The sequence below is a fragment of the Phocoena sinus genome, chromosome 1, assembly GCF_008692025.1.
Source record: "Phocoena sinus isolate mPhoSin1 chromosome 1, mPhoSin1.pri, whole genome shotgun sequence".
Lineage (NCBI taxonomy): Eukaryota > Metazoa > Chordata > Mammalia > Artiodactyla > Phocoenidae > Phocoena > Phocoena sinus.
The window spans coordinates 164,124,502-164,144,632 of NC_045763.1; the positions used below are offsets into that span (position 1 = coordinate 164,124,502).

The window sequence follows — 20,131 nt, forward strand, 5'->3', positions numbered from 1 at the left end:
CCAACTTTAACATTATATGCAGATTTTTGACTGAGGGTCACCACTCCTAACCCTGGCATTGTTCAAGTGTGAGCTGTACTTGAAAGTTGTTTGGAAAGTAGATCTTAAAAATTATCACCACAAAAATAAAAAAGCTATCATGAGGGGATAGAGGTGTTAACTAACCCTATGTGATAACTATTTTGCAGTATATTCACCCATCATATCATCATGTTGTACTCCTTAAACTTGAATGTGTTATATGCCAACAATATCTCAATAAAGCTGGGGAGAAAAACAAAGTAACAAAACACATGAACTGTTTTCTTTAAAGGATAAGAATCTTTATCTAATTAAGTCTGGACAAAGTACTTTCTGGTATAATTTGTTCCACAATAAACTGTTTTGATTGCTGGGGGAAAAAAGATTACACTTTTTAATATAGGATATTATAAACATTACACATTTATGTAAAGTTAAATGTGGTCAGGTATTTGTAAATTAAATTAAAATTTTAAAATGTCTAAAAACTTGAGAATATATCTGGCTTGAGTATTGTTCTGAAAAAGAGTAGAACCAGTGTCATCATTAATTTCCTCAGTGTTCCCCTTGAATGCTTAGAAGTCTCTCAAGAGAAATTAAGTTGTAAATCACAATTAGCATACTGCACCCAGATATGTATATTTATGCATTTGCTCCACAGGTGAACTCAAGATTAGTCACAAGCACTTTGAAGAAGCTTTCAAGAAAGTAAAGTCATCTGTATCAAAAGAGGTAAGCAGTGCTCTTTTTTTTTTAACATCTTTATTGGGGTATAATTGCTTTACAATGGTGTGTTAGTTTCTGCTTTATAACAAAGTGAATCAGTTATACATATACATATGCTCCCATATCTCTTCCCTCTTGCGTCTCCCTGCCTCCCACCCTCCCTATCCCACCCCTCTAGGTGGTCACAAACCACCTAGTTGGTCTCCCTGTGCTATGTGGCTGCTTCCCACTAGCTATGTACCTTACGTTTGGTAGTGTATGTATGTCCATGCCTCTCTCTCGCTTTGTCACAGCTCACCCTTCCCCCTCCCCATATCCTGAAGTCCGTTCTCTAGTAGGTCTGTGTCTTTATTCCTGTCTTACCCCTAGGTTCTTCATGACATTTTTTTTTCTTAAATTCCATATATATGTGTTAGCATATGGTATTTGTCTTTCTCTTTCTGACTTACTTCACTCTGTATGACAGACTCTAGGTCTATCCACCTCATTACAAATAGCTCAATTTCGTTTTTTTTATGGCTGAGTAATATTCCATTGTATATATGTGCCACATCTTCTTTATCCATTCATCCGATGATGGACACTTAGGTTGTTTCCATCTCCGGGCTATTGTAAATAGAGCTGCAATGAACATATTGGTACATGACTCTTTTTGAATTATGGTTTTCTCAGGGTATATGCCCAGTAGTGGGATTGCTGTGTTGTATGGTAAGTCTATATTTAGTTTTTTAAGGAACCTCCATACTGTTCTCCATAGTGGCTGTATCAATTCACATTCCCTCCAGCAGTGCAAGAGTGTTCCCTTTTCTCCACACCCTTTCCAGCATTTATTGTTTGTAGATTTTTTGATGATGGCCATTCTGACTGGTATGAGATGATACCTCATTGTAGTTTTGATTTTCATTTCTCTAATGATTAGTGATGTTGAGCATCATTTCATGTGTTTGTTGGCAGTCTGTAAATCTTCTTTGGAGAAATGTCTGTTTAGGTCTTCTGCCCATTTTTGGATTGGGTTGTAAGCAGTGCTCTTAAAGGTGTAAGAGAAAAGCGACTAGAATTGAGAGTAGTAGGTATGTGAACTCATGAAAACGAGCAAAACAGTTGCCTTTGTGAGAGTGTTCTTGAGAGACTGTAATGTTGAATGTTTTTGGAGACTAAACACAAAGAGAAAATGACCTCTTGTGTCTGTTTCCACAAGCTCAGAATTTTTAATCAGTCTCATTCAAGTATTATTGGACCTGCTTCATTTCACCCTTTTAAACAAATAATTTCTTATCTTCTTCAACCTAAGCTGCCTAGACTAAGCACTATGGACTTAACCCGTAGTTTCAGGAGACTAGAAATACCTTCACCGTAAGGTCAGAGAAAGGTTAAAAATCACTGTGACTTGTCCTTACAAAAACTACCAGATTTTCCCATATTTATTTATTACTGTGTTGAGGTATTCTGTTTGTAATAAGTTAAATATTTGCTATTAAGTGAAGTCAGGTTACTATGACACTTACAAAGAGAGCAACAAAATATCCAACCCTAAGAAATGCATAAATTGAAAACTGTTGTGATAAGTTTTGTTCACTTGGATATCTTGTGTTTCTGAACTCCTAGAATGTGCCTTAGCCACGAGATCCTGTTTATTGACTGTACTAAAAGTTCCTTTAAGTCGTTTGCCATTTATTACTCCAGGCTCAGTGTTTATGATTACTCATTGAAAACACTTAAGTCCAAGTTCAAACACTTACTGGGTTGGCCAAAAAAGTTCGTTCAGGTTTTTCCATAACATCTTACAGAAAAACCCGAACGAACTTTTTTGGCCAACCCAATATATGCGATGGGTTGTTTAGTTCCAGTGCCTCTGGTCTTGGTGTAAATGCTCTAAGTTAGTTGACCATCTTATCACTTTTAACTAAAATAATCAGTTAAGGGGTTTGGGCTGGCGGTGGTATCTTTTAGGCCTATGACTTACTTCTTTTTCTGCTAGAGTAAAGTCAAGTCTGCTGAACTTGGACTGGTTCTTCTACCATATTTGGAGAAACGAAAGTCTGCTTTGACCTCTCAGGCATTTTTGTATACTAGAGGAAATGTTTTTATTTTACTGAATATCTTTGAATAAGATAATCTTATTAATTAAAATCAGAAACAGTTTTACAGTTCATCTTACTGGAAGTTTTCATTCTGATCAACAACAGAGTACTGATATGTGTCCTCCCAAAGATTTAGTCATTAAAAAAAATCTTTTTGGGGCTTCCCTGGTGGCGCAGTGGTTGAGAGTCCGCCTGCCGATGCAGGGGACGCGGGTTCGTGCCCCGGTCTGGGAAGATCCCACATGCCGCGGAGCGGCTGGGCCCGTGAGCCATGGCCGCTGAGCCTGCGCGTCCGGAGCCTGTGCTCCGCAACGGGAGAGGCCACAACAGTGAGAGGCCCGCGTACCGCAAAAAAAAAAAAAAAAAAATCTTTTTAATTGAAATTGTTTCTTATCTACAGCCACGTTTTGAGGCTTTTCAGGAATTAGGACATACTGACATAGCTCTACATTTGGCACTCTCATCCTGTAACCTTCCTTTTTTTAATTGAAATTTAATGTACCTATGTAATGCACAAGTACAGTTCTGTAAGTTTTGGCAAATGTAACCAGCACTACAATCAATATAGAGGACATTTTAATCCCTTCAGAAAGTCCCTTGTGTTCTTTTGTAGTTGCCAGTCCCTTTCTAAACGCTGCTCTAGGTAACCCCTGATCTGACTTCTGTCATCATGCTCAAACTTTGCCTGTTTTAGAGCTTTATGTAAATGCAGTCATACATGCAGTCATACAATATATACTCATTTGTCCGGCTTCTTTTGCTCAGTTTATTGTTTTAGAGACTCATCCACTTTGCTCTGTTTTTCACTAACTTGATCTATCCTCTTGCTGAGTAGTTTCCCATTATATGAATATACCACAATTTACTTATCCTTTCCCCTGTTGGTGGACACTTCAACTGTTTCCAGTTTTTGGCTTTTATGGATAATGGTGCTCTGAATGTGTGTGGGGTTTTTTTTTGGGGTGGGGGGAACATGTGTTTTTATTTCTCTTGAGTAAATAACCAAGAGAGGGGACTTCCTTGGTGGTCCAGTGGCTAAGACCATGCTCCCAACGCAGGGGGCCCCAGTTCGATCCCTGGTCAGGGAACTAGATCCCACGTGCTGCAACTAAGAGTTCACATACCACAACTAAAAAATCCCAGATGCCGCAACTAAGTCCCGATGCAGCCAAATAAATAAATAAATACATATTAAAGAAAAAAAATGACCAGGAGAGGAATTGGTGGGTCTTATGGTGAATTTATGTTTAACTTAATAGAGAACTGCCAGCCTTCTTTCCAAAGTGGCTGTAATACCGTTTTACATTTTATGAGAGTTCTAGTTGGCTCACAGTCTCACCAACACTTAAATATTTTCAGTCTTTTAATTTTAGCCATTCTACTGGATGTGGAATAGTATCCTTTTGTGGTCTAAATGTGTGTTTCCCTAATGACTAAAATGTTGAGCATTTTTTCATATGCTTATTGGCCATTTGGATATCTTATTTTGTGTCCTCATCTTTTGCTCTTAAAAAATTGAGTTGTTTCCTTATTATTCAGTTGTACAAATTCTTAGTTCATCTTAGATAGAAGCCTTTTATCAGATATGCATATTGAGGATATTTTCCCCTAACCTGTTGTTGACCTTTTTATTTTCTAAAGTCATCTATTGAAGAGCAGAAGTTTTAAATTTAGATGAAGTTCAATTTATCTTTCTTCTTTTTTTTTTATAATTTGTGTGCTTCTGTCATAAGAAATCTTGACTATCCTGTTTGCAAAAATGTTCTCCTTTGCTTTTTTTCTAGTAGTTTAATAGTTTCTGCTGTATAACAAAGTGAATCAGCTATACATATACATATATCCCCATATCTCCTTCCTCCCTCTTGCATCTCCCTCCCACCCTCTCTATCCCACCCCTCTAGGTGGTCACAACATCAATTGGTTTTTATATATTGACCTGGGATAGCTCCTCATTTGTCACTCTTTTTACTTTCTTTACCTCTAAAAAGATCACTTCAGTTCTCTAGAAACTTGTTTGTATTTGCTTGCTGTAATTTTTTTTTTAACATCTTTATTGGAGTATAATTGCTTTACAATGGTATGTTAGTTTCTACCTTACAACAAAGTGAATCAGGGCTTCCCTGGTGGTGCAGTGGTAGAGAGTCCGCCTGCTGATGCAGGGGACACACGTTCGTGCCCCGGTCCGGGAAGATCCCACATGCTGCAGAGCGGCTGGGCCTGTGAGCCATGGCCGCTGAGCCTGCGCGTCCGGAGCCTGTGCTCCACAATGGAAGAGGCCAAAACAGTGAGAGGCCCACGTACAGCCAAAAAAAAACCACAAAAAACAAAGTGAATCAGTTATACATATACATATGTTCCCATATCTCTTCCCTCTTGCGTCTCCCTCCCTCCCACCCTCCCTATCCCACCCTTCTAGGTGGTCACAGACCACCGAGCTGATCTCCCTGTGCTATGCGGCTGCTTCCCACTAGCTATCTATTTTACGTTTGGTAGTGTATATATGTCCGTGCCACTCTCTCACTTTGTCACAGCTTACCCTTCCCCCTCCCCATATCCTCAAGTCCATTCTCTAGTAGGTCTGTGTCTTTATTTACCCCTAGGTTCTTCATGACCTTTTATTTTTTTCCCTTAGATTCCATATATATGTGTTAGCATACAGTATTTGTTTTTCTCTTTCTGACTTACTTCGCTCTGTATGACAGACTCTAGGTCCATCCACCTCACAACAAATAACTCAATTTCATTTCTTTTTATGGCTGAGTAATATTCCATTGTATATATGTGCCCCATCTTCTTTATCCATTTATCCGATGATGGACACTTAGGTTGCTTACATGTCCTGGCTATTGTAAATACAACTGCAATGAACATTTTGATACATGACTCTTTTTGAATTATGGTTTTCTCAGGGTATATGCCCAGTAGTGGGATTGCTGGGTCATATGGTAAGTCTATTTTTAGTTTTTTAAGGAACCTCCATACTGTTCTCCATAGTGGCTGTATCAATTTACATTCCCACCAACAGTTCAAGAGGGTTCCCTTTTCTCCACACCCTCTCCAGCGTTTATTGTTTCTAGATTTTTTGATGATGGCCATTCTGAGCGGTGTGAGATGATATCTCATTGTAGTTTTGATTTGCATTTCTCTAATGATTAATGATGTTGAGCATTCTTTCATGTGTTTTTTTTTTAATATATCTTTATTGGGGTATAATTGCTTTACAATGGTGTGTTAGTTTCTGCTTTATAACAAAGTGAATCAGTTATACATATACATATGTTCCCATATCCCTTCCCTCTTGCGTCTCCCTCCCTCCCACCCTCCCTATCCCACCCCTCCAGGCGGTCACAAAACACCGAGCTGATATCCCTGTGCCATGTGGCTGCTTCCCAGTAGCTATCTACCTTGCGTTTGTTAGTGTATATATGTCCATGACTCTCTCTCGCCCTGTCACAGCTCACCCTTCCCCCTCCCCTTATCCTCAAGTCCGTTCTCCAATAGGTCTGTGTCTTTATTCCTGTCTTACCCCTAGGTTCTTCATGACATTTTTTTTTTTTCTTAAATTCCATATATATGTGTTAGCATACAGTATTTGTCTTTTTCTTTCTGACTTACTTCACTCTGTATGACAGACTCTAGGTCTATCCGCCTCATTACAAATAGCTCAATTTCGTTTTTTTTATGGCTGAGTAATATTGCATTGTATATATGTGCCACATCTTCTTTATCCATTCATCCAATGATGGACACTTAGGTTGTTTCCATCTCTGGGCTATTGTAAATAGAGCTGCAATGAACATTTTGGTACATGACTCTTTTTGAATTTTGGTTTTCTCAGGGTATATGCCCAGTAGTGGGATTGCTGGGTCATATGTTAGTTCTATTTGTAGATTTTTAAGGAACCTCCATACTGTTCTCCATCGTGGCTGAACCAATTCACATTCCCACTAACAGTTCAAGAGTGTTCCCTTTTCTCCACACCCTCTCCAGCATTTATTGTTTCTAGATTTTTTGATGATGGCCATTCTGACCGGTGTGAGATGATATCTCATTGTAGTTTTGATTTGCATTTCTCTAATAATTAATGATGTTGAGCATTCTTTCATGTGTTTGTTGGCAATCTGTAAATCTTCTTTGGAGAAATGTCTGTTTAGGTCTTCTGCCCATTTTTGGATTGCGTTGTTTGTTCTTTTGTTATTGAGCTGCATGAGCTTCTTGTACATTTTGGAGATTAATCCTTTGTCAGTTGCTTCATTTGCAAATATTTTCTCCCATTCTGAGGGTTGTCTTTTGGTCTTGTTTATGGTTTCCTTTGCTGTGCAAAAGCTTTTAAGTTTCATTAGGTCCTATTTGTTTATTTTTGTTTTTCTTTCCATTTCTCTAGGAGGTGGGTCAAAAAGGATCTTGCTGTGATTTATGTCATAGAGTGTTCTGCCTATGTTTTCCTCTAAGAGTTTTATTGTGTCTGGCCTTACATTTAGGTCTTTAATTCATTTTGAGTTTATTTTTTGTATGGTGTTAGGGAGTGTTCTAATTTCATATTTTACATGTACCGTCCAGTTTTCCCAGCACCACTTATTGAAGACGCTGTCTTTTCTCCACTGTATGTTCTTGCCTCCTTTGTCAAAGATAAGGTGACCACATGTGTGTGGGTTTACCTCTGGGCTTTCTGTCCTGTTCTGTTGATCAGTATTTCGGTTTTTGTGCCAGTACCCTACTGTCTTTATTACTGTAGCTTTGTAGTATAGTCTGAAGTCAGGGAGCCTGATTCCTCCAGCTCCATTTTTCGTTCTCAAGATTGCTTTGGCTATTGGGGGTCTTTTGTGTTTCCATACAAATTGTGAAATTTTTTGTTCTAGTTCTGTGAAAAATGCCAGTGGTAGTTTGATAGGGATTGCATTGAATCTGTAGATTGCTTTGGGTAGTAGAGTCATTTTCACAATGTTGATTCCTCCAATCGAAGAACATGGTATATCTCTCCATCTATTTGTATCATCTTTAATTTCTTTCATCACTGTCTTGTACTTTTCTGCATACAGGTGTTTTGTCTCCTTAGGTAGGTTTATTCCTAGATATTTTATTCTTTTTGTTGCAATGGTAAATGGGAGTGTTTTCTTAATTTCACTTTCAGATTTTTCATCATTAGTGTATAGTAAGCCAGAGATTTCTGTGCATTAATTTTGTATCCTGCTACTTTACCAAATTCATTGATTAGCTCTAGTAGTTTTCTGGTAGCATCTTTAGGATTCTCTATGTATAGTATCATGTCATCTGCAAACAGTGACAGCTTTACTTCTTCTTTTCCAATTTGGATTCCTTTTATTTCTTTTTCTTCTCTGATTGCTGTGGCTGAAACTTCCAAAACTATGTTGAATAATAGTGGTGAGAGTGGGCAACCTTGTCTTTTTCCTGATCTTAGTGGAAATGGTTTCAGTTTTTCACCGTTGAGGACAACGTTGGCTGTGGGTTTGTCATATATTACCTTTATTATGTTGAGGAAAGTTCCCTCTGTGCCTACTTTCTGCAGGGTTTTTATTATAAATGGGCGTTGAATTTTGTCAAAAGCTTTCTCTGCATCTATTGAGATGATCTTATGGTTTTTCTCCTTCAGTTTGTTAATATGGTGTATCACGTTGATTGGTTTGCATGTATTGAAGAATCCTTGCATTCCTGGAATAAACCCTACCTGATCATGGTGTATGATCCTTTTAATGTGCTATCGGATTCTGTTTGCTAGTATTTTGTTGAGGAATTTTGCATCTGTGTTCATTAGTGATATTGGCCTGTAGTTTTCTTTTTTGTGACATCCTTGTCTGGTTTTGGTATCAGGGTGATGGTGGCCTTATAGAATGAGTTTGGGAGTGTTCTTCCCTCTGCTGTATTTTGGAAGAGTTTGAGAAGGTAAGGTGTTAGATCTTCTGTAAATCTTTGATATAATTTGCCTGTGAAGCCATCTGTCCTGGGCTTTTGTTTGTTAGAAGATTTTTAATCACAGTTTCAATTTCAGTGCTTGTGATTGGTCTGTTCATATTTTCTATTTCTTCTTGGTTCAGTCTTGGCAGGTTGTGCCTTTCTAAGAATTTGTCCATTTCTTCCAGGTTGTCCATTTTATTGGCATAGAGTTTCTTGTAGTAATCTCTCATGATCCTTTGTATTTCTGCAGTGTCAGTTGTTACTTCCCCTTTTTCATTTCTAGTTTTATTGATTTGAGTGTTCTTCCTTTTTTTTCTTGATGAGTCTGGCTAATGGTTTATCAATTTTGTTCATCTTCTCAAAGAACCAGCTTTTTTTTTTTTTTTTTTTTTTGCGCTATGCGGGCCTCTCACTGCTGTGGCCTCTCCCGTTGCGGAGCACAGGCTCCGGACGCACAGGCTCAGCAGCCATGGGTCACGGGCCAGCCACTCCGCGGCATGTGGGATCTTCCCAGACCGGGGCACGAACCCGCGTCCCCTGCATCGGCAGGCGGACTCTCAACCACTGCGCCACCAGGGAAGCCCAAAGAACCAGCTTTTAGTTTTATTGATCTTTGTTATCGTTTCCTTCATTTCTTTTTCATTTATTTCTGATCTGATCTTTATGATTTCTTTCCTTCTGCTAACTTTGGGGTTTTTTTGTTCTTCTTTCTCTAATTTGCTTGCTGTAATTTTGAAAAGCTTCTATTTTCAATGTTCAAGTAATTTTATTACAGATGGCTACAAAAATGTCATGCAAAGTTTGAAAGTTGTTTGGCCTGTCCTTAAATTTGGCCACATTTTAATCCTTGCAGCTATAATAATTAAAGATTAAATCTTTATTTTACCACCTTTGCTTACTCTTTGCAGGTAAATTTGAAACCAGTGTTACGTTAATGTTTATTGGGGGCTCCGTCCTTTCTGGTTCTGGTTCTAGTCCTTCACAGTTCAAAGCTGTACCAAAGAACTTCTTCCTTCCTTAAATTTTTTTTTTAATTGATGTATAGTTGATTTACAATGTTGTGTTAGTTTCTGGTGTTCAACAAAGTGATTCAGATATATATATATGTATATGTATTCTTTTTCATTTTCTTTTCCATTATGGTTTATTATAAGATACTAAATATAGTTCCCTGTGCTACACAGTAGGACCTTGTTGTTTATTTTATATATAGTAGTTTGTATCTGCAATCCCAAACTCCTAATTTATCCTTCCCCTTTATAGCCCCTTTGGTAGCCATAAGTTTGTTTTCTATGTCTGTGAGTGTTTCTGTTTTGTAAATAAGTTCATTTGTATCATATTTTAGATTCTATATATAAGTAATATCATATGATATTTGTCTTTATCTGACTTACCTCACTTAGTACGATAATCTCTAGGTGTATCCATGTTGCTTCAAATGGCATTATTTCATTCTTTTTTATGGCTGAGTAGTGTTCCATTTTATATATATACCACATCTTCTTTATCCATTCATCTGTTGATGGACATTTAGGTTGCATCCATGTCTTGATTGTTGTAAATAGTGCTGCTGTGAACATTGGGGTACATATATCTTTTCGAACTAAAGTTTTTTCTGGATATATGCCCAGGGGTGGGATTGCTGGATTATATGCCAGCTCTATTTTTAGAAGAACTTCTTCCTTCTAATTTAGGAGAATTCAGTTGAAATTAGAGGAGTTGTATGGTCAAATAAAATCCATTTCAAAAATCAGACCAAAAGAAAAACATATCCAACCAAAAGAAAGGTGTGGCATTTGTTGAGATGTTTTTCTGAACGTAAGGTTGAGCAGCTCATTTATCAGCCACCTCTTTCTACTTTTAATATTAGGGCTCTTTTAGTTGTAAATGACAGAAGCCCAACTCAAACTAATGTAAGTGGGAAAAAAGAAGAACTCATTGGTCCATATAACAAGGAAGTTGAGAGTACTGCTGGCTTCAGGCATGCTAGATCCATAAACCTCATTGCTTCATCTCATGGGGGTAGATGGCTGTTTGCAGGCCCAGACATACAGACATACATACATAATCCCCAGAGAAAGAGAATTCCCTGATAGCTCTGGCAGGAGAGTTTCAGGGAGCCTGTGATTAGTCCAGCTCAGGTTAGAGCCCATGACAAAACCAATCACTATGACTCACTAGGAAATTAGATACTCTGGCCAGGCAGATTCTAAAGGGCATAGTTTTGTACAGGTCATGACTTCAAGCCCTAGAATGAAAAGCTGTAGATAAGACACTGGCATCAAGTTAATTGACTTGTTAGCGGCAGGGTAGTCTTTTCACACTAAAAGAGAATCACTAGATTTTGTTAAATGTAAAAGGAACACTTACTACATTTTAACATTTCAGACATACTTACAGAGATCGCAGTTGCTTTGAAATGAGTTAACATTAAATAAATGATCAGGAGATGTCAAAAAAGGAAAAAGAAAACTGAAAGAAGAAAGGTGTGCACATTCTCTCCCAAAGTCCGCAGAGCTGATCTTTACAGTTCTGAAATATTCATCATGTTCTCCTGCCAGGTAAATCATTCCTACTAGCTGGTGCCTTCTTCCTTGAAGCAGTTGGCTCCCAGGTGCCACATGGTTGTTAATTTGAGGTTGGGCAACAACGGCATGTGAAGTGGATTCCGTGTCCAGCAATTGGCTGACATGATAGTAGGGTGTAGTTTAGAGGCCAAATGCAGCAACGTGTCACCTGACCCAGTAAATCCTTGGTAACCAGTGAGGGTGGAAAGTAAACACATTGAGCAAATATTCCTTCTCTGAGTCTCTACCCGTATTCCTCATTCATTCCCACTTCATTGGTACCAAACTTTCAGGCTCCATCTGAAGATACCTGCTCTGTCCTAGTTTCTGGTGAGAGGCCATGTCCTATTGTGGTCCTAAGAAGACTTAATAGACTGGTAATTTGTTATGACAGATATCCCAACAAAGAAGATTGAACTCTTTTTGCCAGTTGCTTCTCAGTCACTGTTAATTCTCTCCCCTCAATTAAGTCAAATTCTCTTGTCCAACATGTGTCACTTCATAGACCTATGAAGCATAACTTATTTTGCTGGTTTGGTTTTTTCAGTAATAACTGCTCACCAGAGACCTGAGGCTAGGTTAACTATTAATAAATGTTGAGACCTTGAGATTATTTTCCCAGCTATTATCTCAAATTATAGCCTTTTCACTCTGCCTACTATTGCATTGTTCAGATGTCAGGAAGGAAACCTCACTCAAACATAAATTATAATTTTTTTTTCCTCCTCTACTAAAGCCACACCATAGAAACTCTCCTGTTTTAGTAACTCGTTGTTTTAGTGTTTTCCACACCCACTGGCCGGAACACATTGATTCTCTTCTTCACACTCAGGATTATATGGTTCATCCATTTGCTTAATCAAGCCTGTCACATTGACATTTATGAGAGAAAAACTTCCCAAGTATAGTCCCTCTTGCCTCTAGCTGTGTATTGAGTTGCCTAAGATCCCATCCATCCATAAATATCACGTACCTACTGTACATATGCCAGCCTCTGTGCTAGACTCACAAGACTTATTTAAAATCACATAAGATGTGGACTAGGAACCATTTTGAGCAATTAAGAGTTGTATGGTAAGCACTACCATAGATGTATACATAGAATACATATTAACCTGGTCACTCAGTTCTGTTAATGTTAGAAAATTGTTTGCAAGCAGCTTTTGCTTCAGAGGTATCAACTACAGTATGACAAAGGCCATATGACTGATTTCATTAAAAAAACTGGACCTATAATTCCACACAAGGTAGAATTTTTTTTATCTTCTTAGGAACATCCCTTGGAAGGCTACATGTATGCCCTAGTGATGCTACGTGATTCTAATATATTCTCTTTAATATTTTTGGTGATCATAAATCTTTAAGTATTTGATCTCTGGAAACTACACTAGTGAATAAGAAGATATAACTTCTCTTTTGGAGGTAGGCATGGTATGAATTTTGAGTAAATGATAAATGAGACAGATGACCAAGCTGATTATTACTTTGTTTGATCTTTTAGAAAAATAAGGCACAACATTAAGGTAAAGAGACTACTTTCCTTGTTTGGCATATTAACTGGCCCTTATGAAATTATTACTTATGAAACTAACAGTGGTTGCTTGTGGGAAAAGAAACTGAGTAACTGGAGGACAGAGGTGTGAAAGTTGACCTTTCATCCTGTTTGAATTTTGAACCATGTGAATGTATTACCTATCTTTAAAAATTAAATACTTAAAAAATAATAATTTAAAAGATCTGTAAGGCCAAAATAGTAATAATAGTTATCTTTGGAAATTAAGGATTAATTTTTTTTTGCTTATCTGTATTTTCTTTACATTTCTACAAAAATATTGTTTTATAACTTAAAATGTTATTTTATTATTAAAAAAGGAATTGCTTTAATCTGGCTATAAGCAAAGCATGCTTAAAATGTCTTTACATATATTATTTAGCAGTGGTGTTGAAATACAGAGGTCCTTTTATCCTATTTCAGAGTTAATTCAGCATTTCACTAATACCTATTTTCTGTTCACCTTTGACACGGTTTGAGAGGTACTTGAGGGGAGTCGGTCCAGTGGTTAGGACTTGGTGCTTTCACTGCCGAGGGCCTGGGTTCGATTGCTGGTCAGGGAACGTTACATTTATCGTGCACTTTATTTCTATTATTATTATATTGTAATATATAATGAAATAATTATACAACTCACCATAACGCTGACAGGAGGCGGAGCTCAGGCAGTAATGCAAGCGATGGGGAGCGGCTGCAAACACAGATGAAGCTTTGCTCGCTCACCTGCCGCTCACCTCCTGCTGTGTGGCCCAGTTCCTAACAGGCCACGGACCAGTACCAGGGGTTCGGGACCCCTGTTCTATGGGATTTGACAAATACGTAATGACATAAGTCTACCACCATAGCGTCTTACAGTATAGTTTCACTGCTCTGTGCGCAACACTCCCTCGCCCAACCCCTGATATTTTTACTGTCTCTATAGCTTTGCCTTTTCCAGAATGTCCTACAGTTGGAATCATACATTAGTGTTTTCAGGTTGACTCCTTTCACAGTGATATGCATTTAAGGTTCCTCTCTGTCCTTCATGGCTTGATAGTCCACTTCTTTCTAGCACTAAATATTCCATTGTCTGGATGTGCCATAATTTATCCATTCACATACTGAAGGCCATCTTGGTTGCTTTCGGGTTTTGGCAATTATGAATAAAGCTGCTATGAACATTTGTATGCATGTTTTTGTGTGGACATACATTTTCAACTCAACTGGTTAAATACCATGGAGCATGATTTCTGGATTTTCTAGTAAGAGCATGTTTAGTTTGGTAAGAAATTGCCAAACTGTCTTCCAGAATGGCTGTACCATTTTGCATTCCCACCAGCAATAGATGAGAATTCTTGTTGCTCCACAGCCTCACCAAAAAAAAAAAAGTTAGCGTGACCACAGTGAGAATCCACTACACATCTACCAGAATGACTAAAATTTAAGGGACTGACAACAGGACTTCCCTGGTGGTTCAGTGGTTAAAAATCCTCCTGCCAATGAAGGGGGCATGGGTCCAGGAAGATCCCAAATGCCGCAGAGCAACTAAGCCCGTGTGCCACAACTACTGAAGCCCACGTGCCTAGAGCCCGTGCTCCACAACAAGAGAAGCCACCGCAATGAGAAGCCCGCGCACAGGAACAAAGACCCAACGCAGCCAAACATATATACATAGATAAATAAAAGACTGACAGCACCAAATGGTGGCAGGGATGTGAAGCAACTAGAACTCTCGTACATTGTTACTGAAAATGTAGAATGATACCACCAACTGGGAAATGCTGTGGCAGTTTCTTACAAATGTTAATGTAGTATAAGATGCCTCTGCTTCTGCCTCCCATTCTCATCTGGACCCCATACAGTTTAGAATTTTGCTTTCTTCATTAAATAGATATAGACATAAGAATCTTTTAATCTGATTTTTACAGCAAACTTTAGTCAACAATTATAAGAGTCGTGGGCATTCCTTGTAGAAAGGAGTCTGTATGGACTTTAAATCAGGGAGGTAAGGCCACCTCTCTTTGTTTGCTCCGGTTGCTATAACAAAGTACCACCAACTGGGTGGCTTAAACCACAGAAATTTATTTTCTCACAGATCTGGAAATTAGAAGTCCAAGATCAAGGTACTGGCAGGGTTGGTTTCTTCTGGGCCCTGTTTGGAGATGACGGTCTTCTCCCTGTGTCTTTACATGGTCTTCCCTCTGTGCGTGTCTGTGTCTTAATCATCTCTTTTTTTTTTTTTTTTTTTTTATTTATTTATTTTTGGCTGTGTTGGGTCTTCGTTGCTGCGTGTGGGCTTTCTCTAGTTGTGGCGAGCGGGGGCTGTTCTTCATTGCCGCATGCAACTTCTCATTGTGGTGGCTTCTCGTTGCAGAGCATGGGCTCTAGGCACGCAGCCTTCAGTAGTTGTGGTGCACGGGCTTAGTTGCTCCGCGGCATGTGGGATCTCCCTGGACCAGGGCTCAAACCCATGTCCCCTGTATTGGCAGGAGGATTCTTTTTTTTTTTTTTTGCGGTATGCCGGCCTCTCACTGCTGTGGCCTCTCCCGTTGCAGAGCACAGGCTCTGGACGCGCAGGTTCAGCGGCCACGGCTCACGGGCCCAGCCGCTCCGCGGCATGTGGGATCCTCCCGGACCGGGGCACGAACCCGCGTCCCCTGCATCAGCAGGCGGACTCCCAACCACTGCGCCACCAGGGAAGCCCTGGCAGGAGGATTCTTAACCACTGCACCACCAGGGAAGTCCTTAATCATCTGTTCTTATAAAGACACCAAGTTGTATTGGATGTAGTAGAGCCCACCCTAATGACTTCATTTTAACTTAATCACCACTTTTAAGATCCTGTCTCCAAATCCAGTCACACTCGGAGGTACTGGGGGTGAGGACTTCAACATCTGAATTTTGGGGAACACAGGTAAACCCATGTCATACAGTGACCAGCTCTATATTCTGTCCTCTCCTCTCAGGATCAAGCGATGTATGAAGCTCTGCAGTGGTCCCTCAGCCGGTGACTTCTCCAGCAGCAGGCCTTCAGGGAGTCCAGTGTATCGAGCTGCCAAAGATACCCACGTGCTCTGAGCTGTCCACTTTCAACTTGACACAGATGTGGTCTCAAATTAATGAGGCCAAGTCAGAGCTAAAGATTCTTCCCATCTGGCCAACCTTGTACGGAAACACCCTATACCTCCTGTTTAAGAAAAAGAAAATAATTTTTAACTGTCAAAATAAAATAAGATACCTTTTTTAAATAGAATGTTTTATTTTGAAACAACCTTGACTCTACTACAGGAAAGTTGCAGTCACAATAGAAAGAACTCCCCCTCCCCCCGAACTGTCTGAGAGTATTGGCCAACCTGATGCCCCATCACCCCCAAATACTTTAATGTACACTTCCTACACACCAGGTTTCCCTACATAACCAGCCATCAACATCAGGACATCAGCTGTGATACTTTGCTACCATGTAATCCTCAGGCTCCATTCAGTTTTCTCCAGTTGTCCCAATAATGTCCTTTATAACAAAGGGATCTAGTTTAGAATTAGCTATTGCAGCCGGTTGCCGTTTTCTCTTTAGTTTCCTTAAAGTCTGGAACAGCTCCTGTCTTGACTTTTGACACTCTTGAAGGTTATAGGCCAGTTACTTTGTAAAATGCCCTCAATCTGGATTTGTCTGATGTTTCCTCGTGATTAGACACAGGTTGTGCATCTTTGGCAGGAATATCGTGAGGTCATGCTCTTCTCACTGTGTCGTGTCAGGTGATGTGCAGTTTTGATTTGCCCCAATACTGGTGATGTTCACTTTGGTCACTTAATTAAGGTGGTTCTGCCAAGCTTCTTACACTGTGAAGTTACTCTTTTCCTTTGTAATTCATACGTGTGTTGTGTGGAGGTACTTGGAAACTGTAAATATCCCATTCCTCATCAAACTCAGGTATTACTACTTCTGCAGTGTGTTTTCCGTTACTCTCATTATATGATGTTCAGATTGTCTGAGATTCAGCCAGTTGGGAGCCCCTTCACACTGTCCTCTTTGCACCTTTCACAGGTCTCTAGCTGGTACTTTTGGGAGGGTTTAATTTGTGTCATGTTTCATCTCATCCCTCATTTACAGTGCTGCTCACGGTGTATTCTTAGGTTGTATAGATGGCCTTGGTTACCTCCTTTTTTCCTTCCAAAATTTCTCCTCCACCTCAGTCTATAAAAATGTTTATGCTACTTTTAAGAATGTAATTGACGAGATGGAAAAAATATTAATAGATCAAAGCAAGTGAGGTAAGTAAGACACAGTCCTTTTTTTCAAGGAGTTCACAGATGGATACAGACATCTAAACAGAATATCACAATGCCCAAGGAAGGGGCATAGAAAGGAGGGTGCTGTAGGACCCCAGAGGAAGGAAGACCGAAAGAAAAAGCAAATCAGGATCATGTCCTGGGCATAGATGATTAGTAATGAAAGTTAAATTAGAAGGTGGGCCAGAAGGTCTTAAGCAGTTATGAAATTTGAGGAGTAGATTTGATTGTGCGTGATATCAGCCAGATCAAAAGAGAAACACGCCGAGCTCCCTGGTGGCCTCGTGGTTAGGATTCCGGACTTTCACTGCCATGGCTCGGGTTCAATCCCTGGTTAGGGACCTGAGATCCTGCAAGCCACATGGTCAAAAAAGAGAGACACAGTCTGGTATATCATATATGTAGGTTATGAGGGATTTTCCTGACGATTGAATTTTCTTGACAATTTCTAGACAATTAGGTCTACCTACCGAACTTTCTGGTAGTTTAGCTTAGCCTAAACAAAAAATGTCGACCGCATCAGAGATCAGATGGGCTGCATGTCCATCAGCTTTTCAAATCAGCTGCTGTGTAGGTTGGACAGCAGCAGTTATTGGTCAGAAAGCCAACCAACTAATGTCACAGTGGATATTGCCAGCCCTTCTCCATAAGGAAGGAAAGATAACATGTTCTAAGTACCATCTGTGTGCTAGACACTGTCATACTCCCTATACAATGGGGATCGGATGGCATCCCCATTAAAAAGAATAAGGTTCAGAGCTTGTTCAAAGTCACCTGTGTATATACATGCATAAGAAGAGTCTGAATTCTGGTCTGCAGCTGTCCAGCTTTTCTTTCTTTTGTGAACAACGTCCAGTCCCGTGTTGAGAAGCATCTGGAGTTGTATCCTCTGTAGCATTGTGAAAAATTAGGCAGTTTCATTAAATGCTTTGTGCTGAGCACTGATAACATAATGGTGAACAAACTCAGAACTTACTGCCTAATTTGGCCTAGTTTGTTGCCTAGTTTCTGCCTAATTTGTTAGCAGAAATAGCTGATTGTCCCATAATATCCATTCATCCCTTCTTCCTTTTAGTAGGAGAGTGATTAAGTTCTGGCTAGTGTAATATGAACTCAGGTGATGAGTGCAGCTTCTGGTCACATCCTTACAAAGAAGCAGCAGCTTGGAGACTTGGCAGTCCGGTGATTAGGACTCCACATTTCCATTGCAGGGGGCGTGGGTTCAATCCCCGGTCGCAGAACTAAGATACCGTGTGCCGCCCAGCGAGGGCCACGACCCCCGCCCCCCCCCCCCCAAAAAAGAAGCGGCTTGGACTGCGAACCCATTATTAACTGGGGGCAGCCTGCCTTGAACTCATACATCTTAGCCCATAGGCAGACTCTGGGAATGTCCTCAGAAACCGCAACTGGTTTAAAAAAGAGGAAAACTCTGCTTGCTCTCTTAATTCCACTTTTCCTTTTCCAGGGCTAGAATGTGATGAAGTGATGATGAACCAGCTTTGACCATATAAATGGAGACATTCTAGGGGGTGACAGAGCAATAAGACATAAAAAGCCAAGGTCCCTGGACACTTGTGGAGCAGGTTTCTCACTGCTCAGACACAGTTGGCCTAGACTTTTATATGTGACCTTTATCGTGCTTAAGCAATTATATTTTGATCTCTGTTAAAGCAGCCAAATTAATGTCCTAATTAATGCAGTGAAACAAGTAAAGAGGCAGTTGCAAAACAGCCTGAGAATGACTGTGAAGGGATAAGAGTAGATGCCATTCATTAGGAGGAGCACAGAGGAAGGGCAGTGGCGTCCAGGGAGAGTTCTCCGGAGAAAATGATGCCTCAGCTGAGTCCTGAAGGCTGAGAGGGAAGTGCAGGAAGGGAATGCATGATCTAACTGACAATAGAGACCTGCAGATGGGAGAGGGGCTGGTGTCTGAGAAACGAAGGACGGGTGCGCTCCAACATTCATCCACAGGATGTTGCTGAAAACACGTCAAAGTTGTGTTTACAAGAGCATCTTATTTCCAAAAGCTAAAATAGTTAGAAAGCACCTAGTTACATGTTAGGCGCAATCTTTAGTCATTGTTAATATCTCTCACTGTTGAAGTTCTCACTACCTGAACCCAGGAACTGAATGGAGTTGGATACATTTTTGCGCTGCCCATGTTCCAGAGCTGAGAGGCCAGATAGATTTGGGATAAAATGGAATCCCACATCATTCAGAGGCTACCCTTAACTCCATTGCTTTAGGTCCATGAGACCTATGCTTATCACTGGCATCAGCATTTTTAATTTTCAACTTATTTTTACAAAATAAGGACAAACAAAAATATTCAGTTAAATGTGCAGGCATTATAGTTGTCTGACTTGGGGTGTCCTGCTAAGTTTCATGAGGAAGGGGTCCTGTCAGTCTTGTCTCCTTAGCATCCAGCCCAGTGCCTGGATCACAGGAAGCATTTAATAAATGTTAAACGAATTACCTTTCTTAGACAACAGGACTGTCAAAATTAGACTGCTGGCTGTGCCCAGCCCCTCCCTCCACGTGAGAACTAAAAATGTTGATTCATTGGGTAATAGAAATCTCACTTTGTCATATGAGAAAAGATAAAGGGACATGTGACTAGCCTATAACCCAGCAGTTCCACTCTGACATATGTATCCAACAGAAGTGCACACACCAAAATAGCAAAATGCATAATTGACCAAAACTGGAAACAACCTAAACATCCATCGACCGTAGAATGGATAAACGTGGTGTTTTCATGCACGAGGATACTACACGGCAGGGGTGAACCGTATGCAACCGCACGGGTGATTCTCACAGAAACTGAGAGGAAGACGCCAGCCTTGAAATCATCTTGTGTGAGTCTACTTATTAACATATAACATTCAAAAAGGCAACTGATCGACACCATTAGAAGTCAGGTTTATGGTTACTATTGGAGGGCAGTGCCTGGAAGGAGCACCAAGTGGGCCAGCCTCTGGGATGCTGGCCACGCCCTCCTT

The 20,131-nt window shown here is 40.0% G+C and overlaps 1 protein-coding gene across 3 annotated transcripts in view; it reads left to right on the forward strand.

Annotated features, from left to right (window-relative positions):
- Positions 1 to 16,087, forward strand: part of NVL (nuclear VCP like) — a 103,800-nt gene extending 87,713 nt beyond the window's left edge. For all 3 annotated transcript variants that reach the window (XM_032635632.1, XM_032635638.1, XM_032635645.1), the window contains 2 exons: positions 683 to 753; positions 15,806 to 16,087. In XM_032635632.1, coding sequence (XP_032491523.1) covers positions 683 to 753; positions 15,806 to 15,850 — 116 coding nt within the window. In that variant the 3' untranslated portion in view covers positions 15,851 to 16,087. The remainder of the gene's footprint in view (positions 1 to 682; positions 754 to 15,805) is intronic.
- The last annotated feature ends 4,044 nt before the right edge of the window (positions 16,088 to 20,131 follow it).